Source organism: Spermophilus citellus (assembly GCF_964194105.1).
Source record: "Spermophilus citellus genome assembly, chromosome: 9".
Classification (NCBI taxonomy): Eukaryota; Metazoa; Chordata; class Mammalia; order Rodentia; family Sciuridae; genus Spermophilus; species Spermophilus citellus.
In genome coordinates this window covers 89,489,980-89,517,538 of record NC_138191.1, presented here as the reverse complement: position 1 = coordinate 89,517,538, position 27,559 = coordinate 89,489,980, and the positions used below count along the sequence as shown (strand labels likewise).

Here is a 27,559-nt window from a genome sequence, read left to right as displayed (position 1 = left end):
ATTGGAAATCCAAGAACAGTTGGAAAGTGTAAGCCTAATGATAAATATATAAAAATAAAGCATGAGGGCTGGGTTTGTGGCTCAGTGGTAGAGTGCTCGCCTAGTATGTGCAGGGCCCTGGGTTTGATCCTCAGCACTACATATAAATAAATAAAATAGAGATATTGTTTCCAACTACAACTAAAAAAATAAATAAATATTTAAAAAATAAAATAAAGTGTGAGCTAACCATTAACCTTGGGGAAAATAAGTTTATACCAAAAAAGGAAACATATTTATAGTATAGTAGTTGGTGCAGTGTGAATCACATTTACATAAACATTTATAAGTCGTCGTGTCACTGAATTCCTAGGCTGAGGGATACTGACCCTGGGGGTCCCACAGGTCAGACTCAGCCACTGCCCCTGTCACAGACAGGTGCTGGCGAACACAGGAAAGGAGCTTATTCTCAATGTGGCCACACTCTGACAAAGACCCAGGATCGAGCCCAAGGGTACTTAACCATTGAGCCATATCCCCAGCCCTTTTTATATTTTACTTAGAGCCCTTTTTATATTTTACTTAGAGACTTTATCCATTCATCTGTTTCTCAGAGCCTTGCTAAATTGCTGAGGCTGGCTTTGAACTCATAATCCTACAGCCTCAGCCTCCCAAGCTGCTAGGATTACAGGTGTGGCCCATGCTTTTAGCAAAAGCAGCCTCTGAATCCCTATTACAATAATAAAACCAATGGAAGTAAATATTTTGATGCATGAGATAATAAAAACATAGGAATTTGTGATGTTTTAGTGGAAGGAAAATATAAGTTAGGAAACAGGTAAAACTTAAAAATATATAAATTATAGGTGGAGGATGTAGCTCAGCAGCAGACTGCTTGCTTAATGTGTGCAAGACCCTGGTTTTGATCCCTAGTACCACACAGACACACATAAAGATATATAACTATAGATAGTGATATATGTTAAGTAGAATCCCATTCGTATAGTTCTACATGTTGTGGAGTTACACTGGTCGTGTATTCATATATGAACATAGGAAAGTTATATCTGATCTTTCTGTTGTCTTTCCTATTCCCATCTCTCTCGCTTCCCTTCACTCCCCTTTGTCTAATTCAATGCCCACCCCCATTGTGTGTTAACATCCACATACCAGAGAGAACATTTGGCCTTTGATTTGGGGGAGATTGGCTTATTTTACTTAGCATAATAGTCTCCACATCCATCCATTTATTAGAAGAAGTCATAAATTCATTCTTTCTTATGGCTGAGTAATATTCCATTGTGTATACATACCACATTTTCTTTATCCATTCATCTGTTGAAGCGCATATAAGTTGGTTCCCTAGCTAAGCTATTATGAATTGAGCTGCTATAAACATTGATCTGGCTGCATCACTATAGTATGCTGATTTAAAGTCCTTTGGGTATAAACCAAGGAGTGGGATAACTGGGTCGAATGGTGGTTCCATTCCAAGTTTTCTAAGGAATCTCCATAATGCTTTTTAAGTGGTTGCACCAATTTGCAGCAGCAATGTATGAGTGTAACTTTTTCTCCATATCTTCACGAGCACACTAAATTTTCATCTGGTGGAGTAAGGAGTCATCATGAAGGTGATACATTTTCAAAATAGCCATGTAAGCATATTATTTATTTTATTCCTCCAGGATTAAAAAGAGAAAATTTCTGTGTCTCTAGAGAGTAAAAGTGTCTAATTGTTTTATCATGTAGTATCATTTTTGTTTTAATTTTCTATCATGTGCACACAAAAATAGAAAAGAATCAAGAGTACAAGTCCTTTTGACAGCAGCTAAAATGAGTTACCTATAGAAGTGCTTCTCAAATCTGTAGCTCCAAAAAACATCTGGAGGGCTTCTTAACCAGGATTTGCTGGGTCCCCCCAGAGATTCAGATGCTGAAGAACAGGTGTAGATTCAGGAAGTTTTATTTCTTCTCTAATAGCTCCCAGGTGTTGCTGATGCTGCTAGTTCTGGACCACCCCTGAGATCAGCTGGAGTAGAGCATTATGTAGGGATGAAGAGAAGTTTCTGCATTATTCTCTATGTATAAAACATCCACCTCTCAGGGCACAGTAGCATATGCTTGTAATCCCAGCAAAAGGAGGCAGAGGCAAGGAGGACTGGAATTTTGAAGCCAGCCTCAGCAACTTAACTTAGGGAGATCCTGTCTCAAAAAATAAAAGGAGCTCGATATGTAGCTTAGTGGTAGAACACCCCTGGGTTCAGTCCCCACTATCTCAAAAAAATTTTTTTTAATAATAATAACATCAGCTTGAAGTCCAAGGATGCTAAAATTTCTTTTAAATTTCTGGAGTTGGAGTGGTTTTCCACTTGACATTTGGGGTGCATGCCATTAGGTGGCAGTGTGTCTAGCAATCAGTTGGCCCTTCCATTTTCCTCCAAGCTTTTTACATTTCAAATCATTCAATTCTTAAGAAACATAAAAGTCGATGTCACTGAAATTCATGTCACTAGATTCTAAATAAAAACTTTAGGCAGCTGTGCTTCTTACTTCATTAAGTCACACCAAAGGCCAGGCCTAGGGTTTTCCTGGTAGTTCTAGAGTATCCCTCTCTGAAGATGCCAGCTTTCCTGTCTGTTTACAGCTCGTCTGCACCTCTCAGTCTAGGATCCACACTGGGTGTGAATGCTGAGTTTTATGCTTTATTCCAAAAGATTCAGGCCTTGACAAATCTAAGGGCCAGCCTTGTTTCTTTATAGGTTTAGAAGCCCAGAAAAGCTCTGTACACAGAGCCCAGGTTTTGTACATTGCAATATCTCACTCAACTACAAATTATTTCGACTTCTCCATTCTCAAACCTGTTTTCAAGGAGAGGTTCTCATCCTAGGGTCCATGCAACAAAGACATGTGCTTCATCACTCAGATGATGAATGCACAGTGTTCCCTTACAGAACAAAGTCTAATTGAGCTTAGTTTTTGTGTTTTTTTTTTTTTAATATTTATTTTCTAGTTCTCGGCGGACACAACATCCTTGTTGGTATGTGGTGCTGAGGATCGAACCCGGGCCGCACGCATGCCAGGCGAGCGCTACCGCTTGAGCCACATCCCCAGCCCTTGAGCTTAGTTTTAACCTAAGTTATTAAATGTCATCATAGCCAAGGCACCAAAGAGTGTATCAGATTAAATACATTCTTGAGGGAAATGGGTTGAGAGGCAGGCACAGCTGAAGGACTGTTAGGAGGGTAAGCCTCTTACAGGGGCTCATTTGGAGGAGGAAGCTCCCAGGGGTGTGAGTGTAGTGGTGGTGGTAGGGGAAACCAGACTGAGGGGAAGAGCCTGGGGGTGGAGGGAGACATGCTTACTGGTTCTCCCACTGATGCAAATACCTTCCACCATTCTTAGGCCCTGGGACAAGGTTTCATGTCACACATCTGCTGTTTCTTGGGTAGAGGGATTGCCCCCTCTTTTTCCTTTGTGTTGGTGCCCCCCCCCCAGGCGCCTCCTCAGGAGGGCAGGTCACAGCTTCCCCCGCCCTTCCTGTTGGTAGTCTACCCTTTTTTGGGTGAATGAAGATCTGCTCCTTTCAAAACCCAATCTGATCTGCCAATCGACTCTTTTTTTTTAATTCAGTCTGACTTTATCTTTTTATTTATTTGTTTATTTATTTTAATTAGGTATATAAGATAGCAGAATGTGTTTTGATTCATTGTACACAATTGCAGCACAACTTTTCATTTCTCTGATTGTACACGATGTGGAATCACACCTATGTGCAGTCATACATGTACCTAGGGTATTGATGTCCATCTCATTCCACCATCTTCCCTGCCCCCAATACTCCCTCCCTCCCCTTTGCCCAATCAAAGTTCCTTCATTTTCCCATGCCCCTTGCCCCCATTATGGATCATATCCACTTATCAGGAAGAACATTTGGCCTTTGGTTTTTGGGGATTAGCTTACTTCGCTTAGCATGATACTCTCCAACTCCACCCATTTACCTGCAAATGCCATAATTTTATTCTCTTTTAATGCTGAGTAATATTGTGTGTGTGTGTGTGTGTATGTGTGTGTATACACCATAGTTTCTTTATCCTTTCATCTATTAAAGGGCATCTAAGTTATATCCACAGTTTAGCTATTGTGAATTGAGCTGCTATGAACATTGATATGGGATTGCCAATTGATGTAGAGAGTCAAAGCCAGGCACGGTGGTGCACGCCTGTAATCCCAGCAGCTTGGGAGGCTGAGACATGGAGGACTGTGAGTTCAAAGCCAGCCTCAGCAAAAGCAAGGCACTGAGCAACTCAGTGAGACGCTGACTCTAAATAAAATACAAAATAGGACTGGGATGTGGCTTAGTGGCTGAGTGCCCTGAGTTCAACCCCTGGTAACCCACCTCCACCACCAAAAAAAAAAAAAAAAAAAAAAGATCTAGAGAGTTGGTGCAGGCATCTTAGGGATGTAAAGAGGGTGACAGATTTGTGTTGTCCTGGTCTTCCTACAAAATACCAAGTGTCCTTCATGTTTCCCATTCAGCCACTTGGATTCCACTCCTACTAAATCGGCAGTGCTTGTACAGCTCCCAATCCTGAGGGCAGAGAGGTCTCTAGGATTTAATGTTATCAGTGGGTGTTTATTTCCTAGCTAAGAGGTGAGCAATAAAACTGCAATTTGAGGCAGGAAGTGAGTTTTTCCATATATTTGTGTTAAGAGATGTTTTTCTGCCATGGATGTACATGCATACCTGTAGTCCCATCTACAACGGGGGCTGAGGCAGGTCATCACAAGTTCTAGGCCAACCTGGGTGACTTAGGGAAACCCTGTCTCAAAGTAAAAAAGGCCTGGGGCTGAGCACCAGGGATATAGCTTAGTGGTGGAGCACACCTGAATTCAATCTGCAGTACCAAAACAACAACAACAACAAACAGAATTCACAGTCTCTCCATGTTAACTCCATCAGTCCTACTCTGCTCTGGAATTTCCGAAAGTTAAATTGCAGAATACTTATTCCTGGTCAAGGTTTTATATTGAGTCATTCACTCACAAGTACTTACTGAGCAATCTTTATGCACTAGGCACATTAACCTTATGCAAATAAGCAATCCTTGTGTTCATGGGTCCTGTGATTTGGTGGGAGAGACAGATAATAGTCAAACAGATGTGTATCGACACCATCTGTGAGAAATACACTAAAAATACTATGGAGAAATTAAACAGGGCTGGTCATCTGGGTGTGGTAACACACTCCTGTCATCCCAGTGACTTAAGAGGCTGAGACAGGAAGATTGCAAGTTCCAGGCCAGCTTCAGCAACTTAGCAAGATCCTGTCTCACAAAAATAAAAAGGGCTGGGGATGTATGTAGTTCATTGGTAAAGTGCCCCTTTGGTTCAATCCCCGGTAAGAAGGAGGGGGTGGGGGGAAGTGATGTTTTAACTGCTTCCAGGCTGACTGGTTATGGGGTAGGTTGGATTCTAGGAGAGAACTGCAAAGGCAAAGAGGAGAGGAAAGAGATAGAAGGGATTAGAGGGGCAGGCTAGGGAGGGACTTTCATGTGCTTGGAATTTATTGCAAGTAAAAGGGGAAACCACTGAAAGCTTTTAAGCAGAGGGCTGCCATTATCCATTTGTATTTGAAAAGACGGCTGAGTACTGTGGAAAGAGATTAGAAGAGGCCGAGTCCCAGATATAAGACACTTGATGGTAGATCAAATTAGGATGGTTGCCTGTAGATAAGAAAGAAACATTGGAATGTATTTTGTGTGTGTGTGTGTGTGTTGCTGGGGATTGAACCCATGTCCTTGTGCATGCAAGGCAAGCAGTCTACCGACTGAGCTATATCCTCTGCCCCTTATTTTTGTTTTTACTCGTAGTGGGGATTGAACCCAGGGGTGATCTACCACTGATCTACATCCCCAGTCCTTTTCTATTTCTTTTTTTTTTTTTTTTTAATTTTGAAACAGGGTCTCACTAAGTTGCTGAGGGTCTTACTAAATTGCTGAGACTGGCTTCAAACTTGTGATCCTTCTGCCTCAGCCTCCTGAGTCACTGGGATTACAGGTGTGTGCCATTGCACCCGGCTTGGAGAAGGGTTTTAGAGGTGGAATCTGGAGAATTTGGTGGTGAATTACTATGGCAGATGTGAAGGGAAAGTGCCAAACAAGAGACTGGTAAGCGAGAAATGAAAGAAACCAGGCAGAGATATACCTGAGAGTTTATTAGTTCATCTCTCTAGGAGAGAGAAGCAAAATAGGCTTGAGTTCTGGGACTCTTACCGGGGAGGCTCAGGAATCAGAGCCGGCGGGTCCTAATTGGGGCAGTTAAGGGTTGGGTTGGTATGAGAGAGTGGTGGGCCCTTCTCAGAAAGGCCTTTGTGCGGAAAGCAAAACTTTTTTCCTTAAAATGGCAGCAGTCACTTAAGATGGCCATTCAGATGCTAAGCAAGGACTTTAAAAGATGAGCATTGAAGGTGCCAGGTGGATGGATATTCAGAGTGAGCACCAATGTGACTAGAGCTTGGCTTTCTTTCCAATTGAACTTGCACCAGCCACAGCCAAATTTTTATGCCTAGTAAATTTCTAATGGAGTAGCTAAATGAAAAAAAGCTAGCGGAAAAGTAAAATGAAGGGGATGGGCTGATGGATCAAGAGTTTGGATTTTGGCTAGGCACAATGGCACAGGCCTGTAATCCTAGCCACTCAGGGGGCTGAGGCAGAAGGATCACAAGTTTGAAGCCAGCCTGGGCAACTTAGCCAGACCTTGACTCAAAATGAAAAATAGAGGAGCTGCGGTTGTGGCTCAGCGGGAGAGCGCTCACCTAGCGTGTGTGAGGTTCTGGGTTCGATCCTCAGCACCACATATAAAATAAAGGTATTGTGTCTAACTACAACTAAAAAATAAATATTAAAAAAAATAAAAATGGGAAAGACTGAGGATTGTAGCCCAGTGATAGAACACCCCTGGGTTTAAGCCCCAGTATGCTAATTTTTTTTTTTAATTTGAATTTTATAGTGTTAATTTTTTTTGGCAGGGGAGGGTGGTGGGATGGGGTGGGTACCTAGGATTCTATCAGGGGCACTCAACCACTGAGCCACATCCCCAGCCCTGTTTTGTATTTTATTTAGAGACAGGGTGTCTCTGAGTTGTTTAGCGCCTCCCTTCTTGCTGAAGCTGGCTTTGAACTCATGATGCTCCTGTCTCAGCCTCCCGAGCTACAGGCGTGTGCCACCATGCCTGGCTTATGGTGTTAATTTTGTTACCTTTTGAGATAGTAAAATACAGATCTCAAATTGTCAATCGGGTGTAGCAGACTAAGCAGGTGTCTTCAGTATACTGCTGGCACTTAAAGCCATGGGAATGCATGTGCTGTCTCTTGACCCTGAGTGTGCAGATGGGAAGTAGGCCCACAATTGAGCCAGGAAGTGAATAGAGAACAACAAAGAGATGGAAAAGCAAACCTCAGCGGCAGGAGGAAAGCCAGAGGGAAGGGGTCATGGACATCCGGGCCAAGTAAAGGGGCTGGAAGCTGAAATAGAGCAGGTTTATGAAGACAGTGTACAATAAGAATAGGTAGAGTGTCAGAGATCATGGGCCAAGATGACACTGCCAGTAAACTTGCTGTGGAAGACGGCAGAAAATGCTGATGGTGAGGTGAGACTTGTGGTCAGGGAGGATCTGACATTTCCTCCTCAAGCCTGTTGTCTTGAGTTCCTGCTGTCATTCTTCATATGTGGTGTTTCCAGAGGATCCTCTAACTTGTATAGCAGTTTCCCCCCAAGGTAGGATGCTCCACCTAACAGGTATTGAGCCACCTGAGGAAGACCTGTTACCTTTTTAAATTATTTTTATTTTTTTAGTTGTAGATGGACCCAATACCTTTATTTTGTTTTTGTTTTTATGTGGTGCTGAACCCCCCATGCCTTTCTTGTGCTCTTCTACTCAACAAATGCAGTTGTAACGATTAGGCAGCTCTGCCCTCTGTTGACCGATTCTGAAACTGCTACCAAATCCAGCTCATACGTCAGCAAAGGTCCCCTCAGTATTCACAATGAGCCCTGCAGTCAGCCCTCCGTGTCCTTGGGTTCAACCACCCTCAGATTGAAAATGCATTTACCCCTAGGACAGTTGCTTCTGCACTGCACATGTGCAGACTGTTTTTTGTCCTTATGCCCTTAACAATGTAGTATAACTATTTACACAGCGTTAGGATTATAAGTATTACAAATAATTATAAGGAATCTTAAAAAGGGCTGGAGATGTGGCCGTGGTCACTAGAAGTATATACAGGAAGATGTTCATAAGTTATATGCATACATCATACCATTTTTTTATTTCACTTGAGCATCTGCAGATTTTGCTATCCTGAAGGATCCTAGACATAATCCACAGATGGCAAGGGACAACTGTGTACCTAGAAGCAGGACCACTAGTCAGAAATATGTAACCAAGGAGCTCCTGAGAATGAAGGTGTGTCCCTAGTTGAGGTAGAAGACAACTCCAGGAGAAGGAGGCAAGGCGGACTTTTACGATTCCCATTTAATAGATAAGGAAGCCCAGCATCATTAAGTGGCAGAAACTCAGTGCTGGAACTCCATCCTGAGCCCCAGTACAGGCTCTCGGAGCTTTATTTCTTCTCAATGCCTTAGAATGTTATTTGCAGAATACAAACACAATGTAAATAATCTAAATGTCATTATCCTATTATACCTTTGGTTAGGACCATCTAAAATGCAAATCGCAGGAAGTCAGAGACGTCCATTCTGTCACTCACCAGCTATTTATCGAACACCTCCTTATACCAGGCACTGTTCTAGCGATATGAAGACAGCAGTGAACAAAGCAGACAACTGTCCCACCCTCACATTCTCATATGCATTGATAGATAATAAATAAGATGAATGAAGTAAAACCTACACCATTTATCGGGTAGCAGTGATGGTAAGAAGTAAACCAGAAGCAGGGAAAAGGAGACATGAAAAGCTGGACCAGGATGTTGGTGCGGAAATTTTAGAGTGCTCAGAGAAGGTGACTTTGAAGACCTGAGGGAGCAGCCAGGTACAGTGGTACACACCTGTAATCCCAGTGACTTGGGAGGCAGGAGGATCACAAATTCAACGCTGGCCTCAACAAAGTAGTGAGGCCCAAAGCAACTTAGTGAGATCCTGTCTCAAAATAAAAAATGAAAAGGACTGGTGATGCGGCTCACTGATAGAGTAGCCCTGGGTTTGATCCCCGGTACCCAGAGGGAAGTGAAGGAGCTGGACATTCAGATGCCCCATGCAGAGCATTTCAGGGGTAGGGCAGGGTAGCTTGTGCCGAGGCAGGAAGGGGTCTGGCCTGTGAGAAGCAGCAAGCAGGCCAGCTACTGGGGCAGAGTGAATGCAGAGGAGATCATTAGGAGAAAGGGTAGAGGGGTCACAGCAGATCACCCACAGATGAGCTTGTCAGTCATAGTAAGGACTTCAGCTTGTGATCTAAGAGAGTCTGGTTTCCTTTAGATGGTTTTAAGCAGAGGAGTGAAATAATCTGCTGTGTTTTAACAGGACCATTCTAGCTGCAGTGGACTGGGGCCAAGGCAGAGAGACAACCTGCTCTATTTTGTCTGGAGTTTTACAACTCCAGACAAAAGATATTTTTGAGGGCTGGAGTTGTGGCTCTGGGGTAGAGCACTTGCCTAGCATGTGTGAGGCACTGGGTTCAATCCTCAGCACCCCATAAAAAATAAATAAATAAAGTTTAAAAAAAAAGGTTTTTGACCAGGTGCCTTGGCGAACACCTGTAATCCCATCAATTTAGGAGTCTGAGGCAGGAAAATCAGAAGTTTGAAGCCAGCCTCAGCAACTTACCAAGGCTCTAAGCAACTTCGTGAGACCTATCTCAAAACAAAAAGAACTGGGGATGTAACACAGTGGTACAGTGACCCTGGGTTCGATCCCCAGTACCAAAAAAAGTGGGGGGATGCTTTTGCAGATTAGGCCTATAGAGTCTTCTGAGGGTTGAATGTGGGTTGTGAACACCAAGGTGCTCATGAAACTGGAATCAAGCAGCAGGCACTTGAGAGGAAGAAGGCTGCAGGCCCTAACAGCCCAAGAATCAGGCTTGGGCTACCTGAGAGACACCCACTAGAGATGTCAGGTTGGTGCTTGGCTATATGGGTTTGGAAGTAGGTAAAAGGAGGATCCAGGGATTATCATCACTTAGGTGGTACTTAAATTCGTGAAACCAGACAGATGTCTGAAGGAACATATTAAGATGGGAAAGATAAGACTAGATGCTTGAGGACTGAGCCGTGTGACACTTGGATAGTTCAAGGTTGGAAAGATATGAAGGAATGGCCAGAAAGGTGGACGGGAAATTAGGAAGGTGTGATTCCTGAGAATTATTAAGAGAGGATGATGTGATCCCTTCAAATTGGTGTGAGTATACTATATATACAACCAGAGAGATGAAAAATTGAGCTCTATATATGTAATAAGAGTTGTAATGCATTCCACTGTTATATATAAATGAGAGAGAGAGACAGAGAGAGAGAGAGATATCCCTTGTGAATATCTAGGTGCTATAGGTTGGATGAGATGAGGACTGAGGACTGCCCAAGTTGCAGCCTGGTCTCCCTAATTCTCTTCTGCCAATGATGACATATCGTGTTCTAACTTCCCCTCCAGGTTGTAGCAGATACCAATATAAGTGCCATTGCCACTCAGCTTGAAAACATGTCTACAGGCCACCACTGTGGCTCACCCACTGCTGACCACCCTTCAGAAGACACAGAGTGAGTATTCTAGATGCAGAGGGCTTCTTCTGTGTGTGGGCCAAGCTCCTGAGGACTCTCCCTGATGCCAAAATATGCCCTCAAAAGAGAGGAGAGGAAGTGCATGGTCCTTTTTCCAGCTCCTAGAGAAGGCATTAGGGTTCCCTTGCTTCCCAAAAAGCTCTGTTTCACCATATAAGCTCTTAAAAGAGCATCTTTGCAGGGCCTGCACACACTGCTCTGGCCACTTCAACATGGTCCCTGTGTCTCCCTCCCTAAGAAACCACAGACCTACATTCCCAGTGTACCAGCTTTCTTGCGCAAGGAACCATGTTCCCTCAACTTTCTAAGCTAAAATTTTATTCTGAGATTAAATCTTGTCTCATTTGCTGCCATATTTCATTAAGATTCATCATTACAGTTATAATTGTTTATTAAAGAGGTGTTTAAATAAATGGGTTTGCAGACAGTATTTCTCCAGGCCTTATTTGTAAAGATCTGATTAGGTGGTCTACAGAAGAATCAGAAACCTGCTTTAACAACTTCCCCAGGGTGATTCTGAAGCAGTGCAAGAATATGCATGCTTTGAGAAGTCCACCTAATGTTATTCCTTAGTACTACCAGTGCCTGGTCACTAGGAGGTGCTCAATAAATGTTTGTTGATTATTCTCAGTAGTTTGTTTGAAGCATCTCATGATCACAGCCATTTGCAACTTTTGAGGGGTAGTTTCATCAACTTAAATAATCTTTGAGGTTTTTTTTTTTTTTTGAAAGACTGTTAAATTAAGTTCATTCTACTTTCTTCTAACTATAAGAGTAACATATGCCATTGCCTGACATGGTGACATGTGCTGGTAATCCTAGTCACTTGGGAAGCTGAGGCAGGATAATACTAAATTTAAGGCCAGCCTCAGCAATTTAACAAGACCCTCAGCAACTTAGCAAGATCCTCTCTCAAAATCAAAAAAATGAAAAGGTCTGGGGATGTAGCTCAATGGTAAAGCTCTCTGGATTCAAGCCCCAGTACCAATTTTTTGAAAAAAGCAGTATATGCCATTAAAAAGTGTGACAAGAAAAATGCATTTTCAAGGTACAACAGCCCTTTAAAAGAAAATCGGGATGGTTATAGAAGAATAGTGTGTCTTAATATCCTTTGATGTGGCTATGGAAATAGAGGTACCCTTGTACTCTTTTTTTTTTTTTCAGTTTATTTTTTTTTATTTTTATTTTTTTATTGTTGGTTGTTCAAAACATTACATAGTTCTTGATATATCATATTTCACACTTTGATTCAAGTGGGTTATGAACTCCCAACCCTTGTACTCTTGATTCCTGGAAAGTCAGAAACCACACTAGCACAAAAGAATTTAAAAATTCCTAATCCCCCACTGCTAACATTTGGAGATTTTTTAAAAAGGAAAACTAATTGATTGGAAATATTAGGATACGGTGAGATAAATGGAGACAGACTCCATGTGATGTTACCAGTTAAAGAATAGAGCCTGGCTCCTCCCCTCCCCCTGCAAACACAATCCTCATTGTAAATGGGCACAATTATGAAGGCTTTAATGATTTGGTGCCCCCAGGGCATCAAACACTGGCTTTGGGCACCTAGGTTCCCATTCCAATATCCTTGGAAATGGGGGCTGTGTTTGAAAGAGGAAACATGAATCAAATACGTGTCTAGCCAGCGGGCATTACTGAGAGTGCTCACAAGGCCACAAAGTGGAGACAGGTGGAGCCTTATTCATGACGTCATTACTGTTCAGCCAAGGGGATAATTCATCCTTATTTCAACAGACATTTACTGAGCACCTAAGGCCAGGCACTTTACAAATGCTAGGTCCCAAGGATTCCAACATGGATATAGGTAAAGATATTGCCCTACTCCTTAAGGAGCTGCCAGAGAATTGGAAAAATAGGCCATAAATCCACAGTTATGAAAGAGGGGTCAGTGTAGGAGACCTGAATGCAGTGAGGGAGGGCCCTGTGACCATGGATATGGGTATAACTCAATTAGGGAGTTAACTCGGGGAAGCTAATACCTAGGCTGAGTTTTGAAAGAACTGGAATAAGCAGGGCGACATTCAAAACAGTTAACAGTTTATATGGCAATTACTGCGGATGCCTGCTTCAGACCATGACTACATCAATAACTGGCAGCAGAGGGAACTAGCTGAAAGTCAGCCCCAAAACAAGCCACGAAGAACTGAGGAGGGAGAGAGGGAAGAATATTCTAAATCAGACAGAACCGAATATTCTAAGGTCACTTATATTCCATTTTTACAAGTTTCTCTGAATACATGAATGGCTGAGTTTACATCAAATGACTCTGCCTCTCAGACATGCATGCTGCCACAAAAACAAATGATGCTGCCCTATCAATTGTGAACCTCCAAACCAGGTGTAGTGGTACATACCTGTAATCTCAGCTACTCGGGAGGCTGAAGCAAGAGGATCAAAGTTTAAGGCTCGCCTCAGCACTTAGTGAGACACTGTCTCAAAATAAAAAAGTGGAAAGGGCCAGGGATGCATTCCTGAGTTCAATCTCTAGTACAAAAAAAAAAAAAAAAGTGAACCATCCACCATCAATAAGATCATAGTGGGTCTGGGGCTTATGGCAGAGTGCTTGCCTCAATAGCACATGTGAGGCACTGGGTTCCATCCTCAGCACCAAATAAAAATAAACAAATATAATAAAGGTTTGTTGTCCATCTACAACTACAAAAATTAAGAAAAAAAAATCATAGGGGCCTGAGATACCAGAATTCTTCAGGTTCTTACTCTTTGAATAATAGCATTTGGGAATAAGAAATTAGTATCACCTGAGTTTAGATTAAATTATTGGAGCCTACAATGATAATTTAATTGTTAGCTGTGTTGTTTCTGAGAGAAAAGACTTCCACACTGGTCGAAGCTTTGAAAACCTAAATTGTGCATTTGAAACAGATTCTTTATCCATTTTGCTTCATTTGGGTTTCTCTCTTCTGTCCTGGACATTAGTTCTCATCTACATGGTCATGATCCTGAGTTTGTGACAAGCAAAATATAGCATATTGGTGTACTCAGGTGACTGAGATGAAGAGTTGACACCAGGTAGAGGAGAAAGATGGCCACATAAGGCACACACCTGTCATCCCAGTAACTCAGGAGGCCGAGGCAGGAGGACTGCAAGTTTGAGACCAGCCTCAGCAACTTAGAGACCCTTAACTTAATGAGACCTTGTCTCAAAATTAAATAAAAAGCAATGGGAATGTAGTTCTGTGGTAAAGTACTCTTGGGTTCAATCACCAGTACAAAAACAAACAAGACAGATACGTAATTGCAATATGGCACAATGAGGACCATCCTGGAAATTTGAACCAAAAGCAAAGGGAGCAGGTAGAACTCATCCCCTTGAGGCAGTAGGAGGGCCTTCCATTGGAGGTGTGTTTTGAGAAGAAAGTTCCCATCCTAGGCGGAAGTAGTGGGACAGGTATGCCCAGGGCACTCAGGCAGGAAGGGGCAGTAGTTTCCTGAGCTAACAGGCTGACATTACCTGTTAAGGACATGAGGCCACCTGAGGACAGCAGTCTCCCACCTCGATGATGAGACACTCTCCCTCTCTGTGCCATGCACATTCAAGATAGTTCCCTTCAGCTCTAAATAGTGCATTTAAGAGTTTAAAACCAAGAATGGGGGGAGAGAGTGCTTGTGCTTGGACAATTTCAGCATCATGACTTTGTTTCTAATTAGAAAACAGTGGATTTTATGCAAGAGAAACCCTAAACCATCAAGAATATTGTTTATCTGGGCGTGGTGGCACACGCCTGTAATCCCAGCAATTTGAGAGGAGGATCGTGAGTTCAAAGCCAGCCTCAGCAATTGGCAAGGCATTAAGCAACTCAATGAGACCCTGTCTCTAAATAAAATACAAAATAGGGCTGGGGATGTGGCTCTAAATTAGTGCCCCTAAATTAATCCCTTATATAAAAAAAAAAAAAGAATGTTATTGATGAGTTGGCATGTCATGAGAAATTTAAAAATTAGTTTCTAGATTGCTAATATTATGATATGGTAAACTTACCTTCATAGCTTCGCAGTATGAAAGCCTCTCTCAAATCTGTGCTCTTCCATTAAAATGAAATTCCCTCTCCGTACCTATTCTCGAATTAAACAGCATGCATTGTGCTTTCAGAACACCTCCACCTAAGATTATTACTTTGGAGAAAGGCTCTGAAGGATTGGGGTTTAGTATTGTAGGGGGTTATGGAAGTCCCCATGGAGACCTGCCAATTTATGTCAAGACTATATTTGCAAAGGTATTTTTTTCCTTTTTACTGTACTTTTTTTTTAAAATCAAAACTAGGTGAGAATTTTTTTAAAGTGCTTTGTGTTGCTTTACTTTGGGTTACCCCTGATGTGTGCATGTCTGCATAGTTCATGTGAGTTTTATAAGAAATCTCTACACCAGTGAGAGAAAAGATATCTTACAGTAATAGAATCAAGAAAATTGTCTTCGGATTCTCTACAGGATTTGTTCACAGACTTTAAGGAGTGTCTTCTTTCAGCAACAGTTTAGGAAGCAGCACCACATTCTTTAGAAGCTGGCCCTGGAGTATTGGTCTAGGGGTCTAGATTAGAAAAAAGATTTGGCATTGTCTTTAAAGAAAAGATACCATGGCCAGCTCAGTACTAGAAAGAACCCGAGTTCCATCCCCAGTGCTGGAGAACGAAAGAGAGAGAGAGGAGAAGAAAAAAGAAAGAGAAATGTGTCAGCCACCAAAGGTCTGAGGCAGAAAGCTCTCTACAAGCCTCAGATCAGTGTAAGAATATAAATGGCTGCACATCACAGAAAACCTCAGGATGCTTTAGATCTGCGTGGTTTCTTTGGTCCACAACTCTGCCAAAGAGGTAACATGTTAGACTAATTCTGGGGAACACCATGGTTTTCAGGCATTAAACTACTTCCAAAAATCCTAGTTAATTAGTAAGAGGCTGAGATGTCCACTTCTACTGCTGCTTCTAGAAGGCTCTTAGAGTCACTATTTTTAACTTAGAGTTTTTACACTGGAATTTGTTAAGTTTGAAGATCTCTGAAAAGTGTTTGGTGTTGATATTGCAGCCTTTGTCTCGTGGGTTTTATCACAATCATTTGTTTATTAATTGATCCAGTTGTCTGACTGCTTTATTTTCAGTGGTAGACCTTCCCTGGGTTCAGTCCCCATAACACACACACACACACACACACACACACACACACGCACGCACACACACACACATGCACACACACACACACAAATAAAGGTGTTTAAAAGCAGAAATCTTTATCTTAAGGTCGATCTGGTCTCTTTCTAGAAAGTTATATTATGCATTAAATATAAACTTGTTTTATATGTGCAGAGCATCACCTTTTAATTAGGCCTGCCTGAAGCCTAATATAAACCCTTAAGTCATTTAGCATTTGCTTCTGGACCACACTGGGCAGCTGCAGATATCCCCATCTGTTTCATCCTGCTGGGGTGCCTGTTAAGAAGGCATATTATTATTATTCCCAAACACACACTGTTGAACTGCAGGTGGGTGAAAGTGGAGAGAGAAGGCAGCTCAGAAACATTGTGGATAACGGTGAAACCCCACCTGCTGACACCTACAGTAGTTAAATCACACACTGACCATCCTTCCCCTAAGACATGCTTAACACTGCAGGAGGCATGATCATGCTTCTTATGTGGTCATTGTGATACTTTGCTTTTGAAAGAGTCAGCTGTAAAGGTGGTGGGATGGCTACAGAGTGAGCTCGGCCCCCCATGACTTGGCAAGTCCTGCCACCCACCTTCTCCTCCATGGAGGCCCTCCAGGGTGTTCCTCATCACCGGCTCACTGTGGCCACATCAGCCATGGTCCAGAGACAGGGCTAGTTAGTCCAAAGTGAGTGCATCAGACTGTTCCCACTGTACCTATCTGCATGTTCACAGAGGCCAGTGGGACAGGAAGCCAGATCACCATGAAATGAAATAGCTGTGTGTTGCTGGTGTGCTTTTAAAAGCAACCGCCATCGATAGGACAAGACTAGTGGGTTTAATGAATGGATTGAAGCTCACACAGGATGGCCTTTTCAGAGAGCCCCACAGGCAGTGGCACATCTGTAATCCCAGCAACTCAAGAGGCTGAGGCAGGAGGAGCACAAGTTCCAGGTCAGCATGGGCAACTCAGCAAGGCCCTGTCTCAAATAAAAAGGACTGGGGATGTAGGTCAGTGGTGGAGCACCCTGGGTACTGCCCCCCCCAAAAAAAAAATGAGGCCTAGGGATGTAACTCAGTGGTGGAACACTTGCCTAGCATGCAAGAGAGCCTGGGTTTGATCTCTTGTGCCAAAAAAAAAATTGTTTTCTTTCCTTTTTTTGTTACACTAAACCAATATGTCTGAATTTTAAAGTTTTCTATAGAGAATTAAACCAAAAACTAGCAAAAGAAAAATTTTTTCCCAATGGTCACCCAGGCTGACATTGGGTTTATGATCATCCTGCCTCAGCTTCTTAAATAGCTAGAATTATGGGTTCATCTGGCTCCCCCAAAGTAATTTTGAATTGTCTAGTAATTCTGATTTTATTCCCTGAAGTCACGTATGGGATCCCGTCTTTACTTTAATGCCACTGACACTTTACTTTCTTAAAGAATTTGAATGAATCTGCAAATTATTTAATTTTGGTATTCCTCTACCCTAGTGTAGACCTGGTTTGAATATTCTTTATTGTACAATTCATACAAGAATTTTCTACCCTTTTTGTTGTTTAGAAGTTCTAGAAAACTGCCTGAGCACCACTGGCCCTCCATGCTGCCGTGGAGCACAAGAGCCTCCTGGCTCAGTTTCTGATGGACTCTGGCCAGGGCTCGGTGCCTGTGGCCCTTGTTTCCCCAGCACTTTGGCCTCCAGTAGAGGACTTTTGGCCCTGATTTTCAAGGAACTTTAACAGTTATCCCAACAGGTAGAGAAAGCCTCCTATAAATTATTTTCTAGGTCGTTTATTCCCTTTTCTAATGCAGAACATTTCTAGTAATATCACAGCATTTTTAGATACTCAGTTTTAGAATGAAAAAAAAAAAATCCATGTTTCACTTGCTTTGTTCTTTGTTCCATTTTGAAGAGCCAGGCAAAACTGATATGTAATAAAAGTAGTCATTTGAAAACCTATTTAGATGATCAAATATGAAGTTGAAGCTTTTGAATAGATTACAAAGTTTTACAGATGCCACACTTTTATATCTATAACAGCTTTATTGAGGTATAATTCACATACCATGCAATTCACCCATTTAAAGGCTACACTTGCTTTTGACAGATGACAGTTCTGATGGCTTAATAACGCAATAGGAACCTTACATGAAGATGGTATTGGCAATAAGAGTAACACCAGACTCAATTTTATCTGCCTTCTCTTGTATATTACGCTTCCATGAATATGACATGATATGATATCCAATCACATTTAATGCTGAGTATTGAAATAAGGTTCTACCTCTATTAAAGGGAATGTAAGTGTCAGTACATTTCTATTGGTATGTTATTTAGATGATTCATAGCTACAGTTTCTATACAAAACCCACTGTTATTCAAACAATATATCCTACATTTCTCTTTTCCTGGTGGTACTGGGGATTGAACCCAGGGCCTTGTGCATGCTAGGCAAGCACTCTACCAACTGAGCTGTATTCCCAGCCCCCATTTTTCTTAATTTAAAATATTGCCTAGAAAAAAAACTTTAGTTTTTTAAGTTACTCCTTCACACAGACACAAGTTAGAGGTTTTAATATTAATGTAATATTAAACCATTTCACTCTGGATTAAACTGGAATGTTTCTTGTTTGTAGGGAGCAGCTGCAGATGACGGCCGATTAAAGCGAGGTGATCAGATTTTAGCTGTTAATGGTGAGACCCTGGAAGGTGTCACTCATGAGCAAGCTGTCGCCATTCTAAAACACCAGAGAGGGACTGTAACCTTAACTGTGCTGTCGTGAGCCACAGGCCCTGATCACAAGACAGATCCTGTTGTTTAGAATATCCACAGGAAGACGAAGTTCAGGGTGAAGATAAAAGGCCACCTCAAGTAAAATTTACAATGTTCTTACCATCTCGTTCTCTCTGCTCAGGAGACAGGCTGAGGTTCCAAGTGATTTTTCCCAAACCAACAGTCATCTGCCTGATTTTTCCCATCTTCTGTCACCTCTGGTGAAGTTAATTTCTAAAGTCTGAATGAACAAGTCTTTTCTGTTTTGCCTGTAACATCAATGTTTGCCAATTAGAAGTAACTGGTTCTGATTATATTTGCTGAAATTGGAGTTAACAGCCTCCTGTTGCTTACCCCTTCTCTCCCCCCGCCCTGTTCAGACAGATGCCTAATAGCAGCTCAGATCTCATGTGATGAACAAAAGCAAATGCTAAGCCACTTGTCATCTCACTCATGATTTACTTGTGCCAATTGTCTCTTCAAGTAAGCCAGCAAACATTAGCAGTGAAATTAATTCCCCCATGACGAAAGACCCATATTCTCCAAAGGGAAATTACTGTACTCTCTTCTGGATGACTTATAGTCAACTAAGTCTCAAATTCATTTCTCTGGATGAAACTTTACATGTTAGTCATTGGTGATTTTGATGAGTCAATTTGCAGACTGTAATCTCCTACAGATTCTGAAAGGCTTTCTAATTGCTTTCTGAGCTACAAAAGTGCACACCACTGAGCAAGTGCTCCTTCTTGACAAGAACAATTAACCTCCATGTTCTGAGTTCTAACAATGCTAACAGGTTCTAGTCTGTGAAGTTCGTCTGGAGTTAATGGTGTCTCAGGCAGCATCATCCACACCCCTCAGTCTTCACATGAGGAGGTAGAAGCCCCAGAGGTCACCAAGCTTTGCCTCAAGTCAGATGAGCTCTGGGTGGCCTTGGCCTTGTGCAAAGGACAATGACTAGTTGAATTATCCTCCCTTTACCTCCATACCAGCCCACACAACAGCACAGACTGTAGGAACTAGGTGGAACTACATGCTTTGTCATTAATAACTGAGCAAACAAAGTGAGCCTAGGAACCAGCAGGAGAAAACGCCTGGCTGATGTTTCCTGGCCCCCAGGGTGCCTCTCTTTTGCTGAAGTTTGATATGCAAAGAAAGCAACTACAGCAGAAAATATAATCCCTATAATGTTGATTATGGGCCTTCTTGTTGACATATTAGCAGGAAAAGGGCGAAGATGCTTCTTAATGAATGTTCTAGGGTCTTCTATAAAAACTTACCATGAAGGATAAGTATCAGAGTCAATAATAGAAGTAGTTCAGCACTGTTTAACTATAAGACAATGCTGCAAATTGTTCACAGTAATTACCAAAATTTAATGGGCTTTAATTTAAAATCTTATTTAATAAATATAGATTTTGCTGGGTGCCATGGTGCATACCTATAATCCCAGCCACTTGGGGGGCTGAGGCAGGAGGATGGCAAGTTTGAGGCCAGCCTCACCAACTTAGTGAGACCCTATCTCAAAATTAAAAAAAAAAAAGGGACTGGGATGTAGCTCAGTGGTAGAGCACCCTGGGTTCAATTCCCAGTACCACAAAAATAAGTATAGATTTTAATTGAAAATTATCTTTGAGTAGGTGTAATCACAAAGTGCATTAACTCTTGTTGGAATACTTTGTGGCTATTCCAAAGTATAGAGTGCCTAAATTTTCTGTTGAAAATGTATTTCATGACTGGTATTGAGTTTTTCAAGATGATACACAGCTTTTCGAATTTCTCATATATCCAGGATCTCACCTTCCAATGCATGAGAAGCCACCAGCCTCAGAATGTTCTGTTTTAACCATGTCTGTAAGAACACCTCAGGCAGCCAAAGTGAAGTGAAGCCCAATGACACCTGAAAATGCACCTTAGATAGATACATATGCACATGATTCTTTTTAAAGTTAATTCTGCTTAATTTTGATGGAATAGCCATTAAATAAACATTTTAAAGTAATCCATGGTTGTTGTGTTTCTTTACACGTTATCCTTTGGGGTCACACTATTGAAAGCCTCTTAAAGGAATTGTGATACTTGCTGTTGTAACTTGGCAGAACTAGTCCTTCTCATACCTGGTTATGCCTCTGTTTGCATCACTAATAAATAATTGCCTTCCCAAAAAGTTTTACTTGTATTGTTCTGTTTTGGTTTGGTTTTGTATCAGAACCTGCTGACAAGGTGAGAGGATAGGAAGATGGAAATTTATAAAATTATTGGTCTTAGAGCCACATATGTTGTTCCAGCCTCATCATTTGGGTCATTTAACTATAGTGATGATATCACTGATTGGAGTTAGAAAATAAAACTGCTAAATTCATGTGTGAGATGTTTCTAAAGATTCTAAATAAATGTAGTTGACTAAGGAGCAGAATCTTTTTATAGGTGAAAAAGTTTGTGCATCTGATTTTGTGTTTTCTTCAGTTTTTTGTTTCTTAAAAGAAAAAAAAAAAGAACTTAAATTTCCACAGGGTTTTTCAGTGCCCTGTTAAAATCTGGAATCCACTAATAGTGTCCCATGTATTTCCTGCTTTAGAATAGGTGCTTTACGAAGGAGCCTGTGCAGGAGTTCAGAGGTCAGGTCTTGGCCTCACACTGCCTGAGTTTGAATCCCCACTCACTAGGTATATGACCTTGTCCGTGTCATTTCATCACCTTGTGCTTCAGTTTCTTCAATTAGAAGCAGGTGGGGGCAAGCACTGTAATGATTAAAATCCAAGTGGAACCTTAGTGCTGTGCCTGGCTCATAGTAAATGTCATATAAGTATTAGCAAAAGCGTATCATTAATGAAGTTGACCTGAAAATAGTAACTTAGCTGGCAATTAGTGGTTTTAATCAGTGATTACCCTTTCTTTCATTCTTTCTTTCCTTCTTTCTTTCTTTTTTCTTTTTCTTTTTCTTTTCTTTTTTTTTTTTTTTTTTGTTGTTTTTGTTGTTTTGTTTTGTTTTTTCATAGTACTAAGGGCTGAACCCAGGGCCTTTCTCATGCTAGACAAACACTCTATCACTGAGCTATATCCCCAGCCCTGGTATTGACCATTTAAATTTATGTATGTTTTTTTTAATTATTTTATTGTTGGTTGTTCAAAACATTACATAGTTCTTAATATACCATATTTCACAGATTGATTCAAGTGGGTTATGAACTCCCATTTTTACCCCGTATACAGATTGCTGTGTCACATCAGTTACATTTCCATTGATTTACAAATTGCCTTTCTAGTGACTGATGTATTCTGCTGTCTATCCCATTCTCCATTTTATGTATGTTTTGCTAGTGAGAATGTGAAGAAAGGGGAACTCTTCTACATTTTTGGTGGGAATGTAAATTAATACAACCATTATGAAAAAACAGGATGGCATCACCTCAAAAAACTAAAAATAGAACTACCATGTAATCCAGCTACTGAGTATATTTCCAAAGGAAATGAAATTAGTCTATTAAAAAGATGGCTTCACCAGGCGTGGTGGCATGCACATGGTCTGTAATCCCAGTGACTTAGAAGGCTGAGACAGGAGGGTCGCAAGTTCAAAGCTAACCTCAGGGGCTGTGGATATAGCTCAATTGATAGAATGCTTTCCTCATATGCACAAAGTCCTGGTTTCAATCCCCAGCGCCACCAAAAAAAAAAAAAAAAAAAAAAAAAACAGATAGCAATAGTGAGGCACTAAGCAACTCAGTGAGACCCTGTATGTGAATAAAATTCAAAACAAAGCTGGAAGTATGCCTCAGTGGTCAAGTGCCCCTGAGTTCAGTCCCTGGTACCCCCCTCAAAAAAAAATAGTACTGCATTTTTATTGCAGTACTATTCACAGTGACCAACATATGGATGCCCATCAATGGATGAATGAAAAAATATGCACAGTGGAATATTATTCAGCAATAAAAAATGAAATTCTATCATTTGCAACAACATAGATGAGAGTGGAGGATATGTTAAGCAAAACAAACCAGGCATAGGAATAAAAATACTATATAATATTTTGGATTTTTAATTTCTATATGTATGTATGTATGTATTTGCAGTACCAGGACTGAACCCATGAATGCTCTACCAATGAACCTCATCTCCGGCCCTTTTTACTTTTGAGGTAAAGTCTTGCTAAGTTGTCCAGGCTGGCCTCAAACTTTCTACCCTTCTTCCTCTGCCTCCTGAATTGCTGGGATTACAGGTGTCACCTCCACACCCAGTTAATTTGGATCTTAAATGTCTCCCAAAGGTCATGTGTTAAAGGCTTGGTCACCAGGCTGTGGCACTATTGGGAGGTGGTGGAACCTTTAAATGGGTCATACTGGAGGAAAGTTAGGTTATCGAGAACGTGTCCTTGAACCCCTTGGGATATTGGAACCCCAGCCTCTTTTCACTTCCCAACTGCCATGTGGCAAACAGACTTCTGTCATGTGTGCTTGCTGTGATGTACTGTGCTACCACAGGCCCAAAGCAAAAACACCAAGTGACCATGGACTGAAAGCTCTGAAGCTATGAGCCTCAGTCCCCCACAAAAAACCCTTTCTTCTTTTAAGTTGTTTATCTCAGGTAATTTGTTGCAGTGACAGAAAACTAAACTCCACATGGTTCTACTCACTTGTGAAAGCTAAAATAGTCAATCTCATCAAAGAAAAGAGTAAAAAGACCAGAAAAGGGAGAGGGACAGGGATAGGGAAGTCAAATAATTGGTACCAGAATGCAGTGAGGATGAGTTAGTTCTGGTGTTCTGTAGCACAGTAGCATAACTAGAGTTTACAACATATCCTATGATATACTAGAGCCAGACAGTGGAGCATGCTGTAATCCCACTACTCAGGAGGCTGAGGCAGGAGGATCAGAAGTTAGAGGCCGACATGGGCTGTGGGGGACCAACCTTGCACGTGACTGGGTCACACTCAGCTGGGTGCTGAGGCGCTCAGTCTCAGAAATGTGGCAGAGCTTTCCCCACCCTTCTTGGGTTCGAGGGTCGGTGTCTCGTGCATGGGTGTGTCTTGCTACAGCCCCATGGGTGAAGCTATGCTCACCTGTTCCTTTGTAATATAACCCCTTGCCCTGTTTAGGATAGAATCTTCCATGGAAGTGCCTTGTGTGTGTCCCCTTCTCTTACTGTGCCCTTGGGTGTGGCCTACTCAGGTGTCATTCAACCTGCCGACAGTGGACATCATGAAGATACTCAGCCCTGTGAAACCTGACCCCTTGCCTCATTTGAATAGCTTCCCTCAATAAAAAGGGTCAGCACGTGCTCTTGCTCTCTCTCTTCCTGCGGACCCTTAAGGTCAGAGAAGCCGTTACAACGACCCCAAAGACAAAGGTATTTGTGTCTCTTGTGTGGTTATTTTGCTCAGCCCAGTTAGCCCAGTTCAACTGGAGTGACCCCTGAGCCTTTTAGTCACAAGAGCAGAAACCCGGCAATGAGACCCCTGAGCCTTTTAGTCACAAGAGCAGAAACCCGGCAATGAGCAATTTAGCAAGACCCTGTAAAGACAGGGTAGGATAGGGTATAGAAGAGATGTAGCTCAGTGGTAGAGTACTTACTTAGCATGAGCAAGCCCTGGGTAGAATCCCCAGTGCCACAAGAAAAAAAAAAAAACAAAAAACTGAACCAGGGCTTCCACTCTCAGCCATGCCATCAACTCCATAGGCCTACTCCCAAGGAACAAAGCAAGGCTTTAACCCAGGTGGAATCCCAACAGCACTTCTTCCTTTCTTCATTCCCTGTCACTGTCAAAGAAGTCAGCCTCTTGAGTCCCATGATCAGCTTTGAAAACAGGTGATATCAGATTCATCTTTATGTGAATTCCATATGTACTTTTCAAATACTGTATGTTCCATCTGTTGGCATGGGGTGGAGGGTTGTTAGTTTTGGGTTTTTCTTTTTCTTTTGAGGGTGTGGTACTGGGGACTGAGCTCACTGAGCTCACACTTGACCACTGAGCCACATCCCCAACCTATTTTATTTTTTATTCAGAAGGTCTCACTGAGTTGCTTAGCACCTTACTTTTGCTGAGGCTGGCAGTGAATTTGCCATCCTCCTGCCTCAGCCTCCGGAGCCACTGGGATTACAGATATGCATCACCTCACCTGGCAGTATTGTTACTTTTTTGTCTGGGGTATTTCTGTTTGTTTTGCAATGTTGGGGATCAAAGCCAGGGCCTTGAGCAATACTGTGCAAGCAACTCTACCGCTGAGCTATACCCTCTATACCCTGGGGTCATTTCTTTTATATCTTCCATTTCCTTCCTCATCATTTTCAAGTTTTCCTTTATGCCAGCAAACTTAGAGTAAAAAAACCTGATAATAAATATCTAATAGGAGTTTGGAGTCTTTGGCACAACTATTCAAATTTGCTACTGTAGCACCATAGGAAGAAGGTTAGACAATATGTAATGAATGAGCTTGGCTGTGTTCCATAAAACTACAAAACAGCCAAATTTGGTCTGTAGGCCATTCCTGACCTCTGTTTTATGTACTTGATCATACTAAAGATTCTGGTCACCAGACACAATGGTACATGCCTGTAATCCCAACCAACGTTCAAGGCTGGCCTCAGCAACTTAGTAAGACCCTGTCTCAAAGAGTAAAAAGGACTAAAGCACCCCTGTGTTCAAACCCCAGTACCAAAAAAAAAAAAAAAAAAAAAAAAAAAAAAAAAAAAAAAACTTGTCTACTAATTCTGACAATCTTCGGTCTGCTTCTATTGTTTGATTTCTGTTGGTTTTATTTTCTGATTATGGATTGACCTTACTTTTCTTCTTTGCATGCCTGGTATTTTCCTGCTGAGTGCCAGGCATTGCAAAATGTATATTGTAGGCTGCTATAATTATATTCCTTTAAATAGCATCAGACTCTTCTTACATGCAGTTAAGTTACTTGCAATCAGTTTGGTCCTTTCAAGTTTTTGCTTTAAAACTTTCTTATGTTGGCTCTAGTGTAGCCTTTAATTTAGGGTAAAGTTTGGGCTGGGATGTTATCTCAGTGGTAAAGCACTTCCTAGCAGGTGCCAGGTCCTGGGTTCAATCCCTAGCACTGCAAAAATAAAATATAAAAATTAATGATTTAGGGTTAGTTTTGCTCCACTATTAAGGCACTATCCTGAGACTTTTCCCCAATCCAGGCATAGTATGAGGTCTTTCCAGGAGGAATAGGCTGATAGCTATCCAGGACTTGTTTCCTGGTGGTTCTTTCCTGGCCTTGAGGAATTTCCTCTCATACATGTTCAGATGAGTATCCAACAAAGAGCAGATCTCCACAGCTCCTCTCTGTGGGTAGGTTCCTCCTGTCTAGTACTCTTGCCTTAGAAAATCAAGCCACTGTCAAGATTCGTGATATTTATGTGAGATAGCAGGGATTACAATGATAATACACATGCTATAGTAAAGCATGAGCATTTTCAAAGATGTTGAGGCATGAGGAAGTTTTTAGAGGTCAAAGGGGAGAAATTTGCAACAACTACTAGATACAAATTTCATTATTGGTCATGGAGACCTGAGCTGGAATTGGCATCAGCTCATTGATGGAGGTTACTGGGCAAGTGTTCTATCAAGAGCATCTTATCTGAATGTTAAACTTTGTTACAGAAATCTGTGTATACACGCAAGGGGTGTGAAGCACGGAGTGTGTATAGAACAGAAAGGAATTTTCTGTGGCTCTTCAGAAAGTCTTTATCTCAGAAAGGCAAGCTAGAATTGTCCCGCTTCATAATTTCCCAACGCTAGTTTTGTTTGAGACTCCCAAGAAAAATTTCATCTTGGTAGCTGGGTGCAGTAGCACATGCCTGTAATCCCAGCACCTAGGGAGTCTGAGACAGGAGAATCATGAGTTCGAAGCCAGCCTCAGCAATAGCAAGGTGCTAAGCAGCTAAGTGAGACCCTGTCTCTAAATAAACTACAAAATAGGGCTGGAGATGTGCCTCAGTGGTGGAGTGCCCCTGACTTCAATCCATATCACCTCCCCTGCCCCCCCCCCAAAAAAAAGATGAATGCAGGGCTTTTTTACCATCCAACTGCAATTTTCTTTTGAGTTGCTAGCCTACATACCCCATGTTTACTGTAATCATGCTAATGTGAATGGAAGTTTGAGTGATTAAATATATGAAAAGTCCGTTCACTGCAAAGAATCATTTTGCAAGGCAGTTACATTGAGTCTAGAGAACAAAATTATTCAAGAAATTCTCCAACTGGTGGTGACAGCACATGCCTGTAATTCCAGTGGCTCTGGAGGTAGGAGGATCCTGAGTTTAAAACCAGCCTCAGCAACTAACCAACTTACAGAGACCCTGTGTTGAAATAAAATATTAAAAAAGGCTGGGGATGTGACTCAGTGCATAAGCAACTTGGGTTCAATCTCTGGTAAGAAGAAGGAGGAGGAGGAGGAGGAAAGAAGAAGAAGAAATTTTCCACATATTCAGGTGTTTAGGTTCAAGGAGGAGGAGGAATTCTCCACATATTTAGGTGTTTAGTTTCATTTTAGAATCCATGAGCCTTAAGCTGCTCTTTCTTGAAAACACCAACCTTCGAAAGACACTGGCAAATGGTTTCTTTTTGTCCTAATCACCTGCAATGCCCTTCCTGCTGCAGGTTGCTGGATTCCAATAAGAAAGTCAGGGCTGGGGATGTGGCTCAAGCGGTAGCGCACTCGCCTGGCATGCGTGCGGCCCGGGTTCGATCCTCAGCACCACATGCAAACAAAGATGTTGTGTCCGCCAAAAACTGAAAAATAAATATTAAAAAATTCTCTCTCTCTCTCTCTCTCTCTCTCTCTCTCTCTCTCTCTCTCTTTAAAAGAAAAAAAAAAAACTGTAAGACTCATAGAAC

General features: G+C 41.7%; 1 protein-coding gene across 6 annotated transcripts in view; it reads left to right on the top strand.

The window, feature by feature from the left end:
* PATJ (PATJ crumbs cell polarity complex component) overlaps nt 1-20,868 on the top strand; it is a 346,985-nt gene extending 326,117 nt beyond the window's left edge. For 5 of the 6 annotated variants that reach the window (XM_081306348.1, XM_081306345.1, XM_081306347.1 and 2 more), the window contains 3 exons: nt 10,641-10,747; nt 14,904-15,027; nt 18,577-20,868. In XM_081306348.1, the coding sequence (XP_081162474.1) occupies nt 10,641-10,747; nt 14,904-15,027; nt 18,577-18,723 (378 nt within the window). In that variant the 3' untranslated portion in view covers nt 18,724-20,868. The remainder of the gene's footprint in view (nt 1-10,640; nt 10,748-14,903; nt 15,028-18,576) is intronic. The other variant, XM_081306349.1, reaches the window with a different exon arrangement.
* The last annotated feature ends 6,691 nt before the right edge of the window (nt 20,869-27,559 follow it).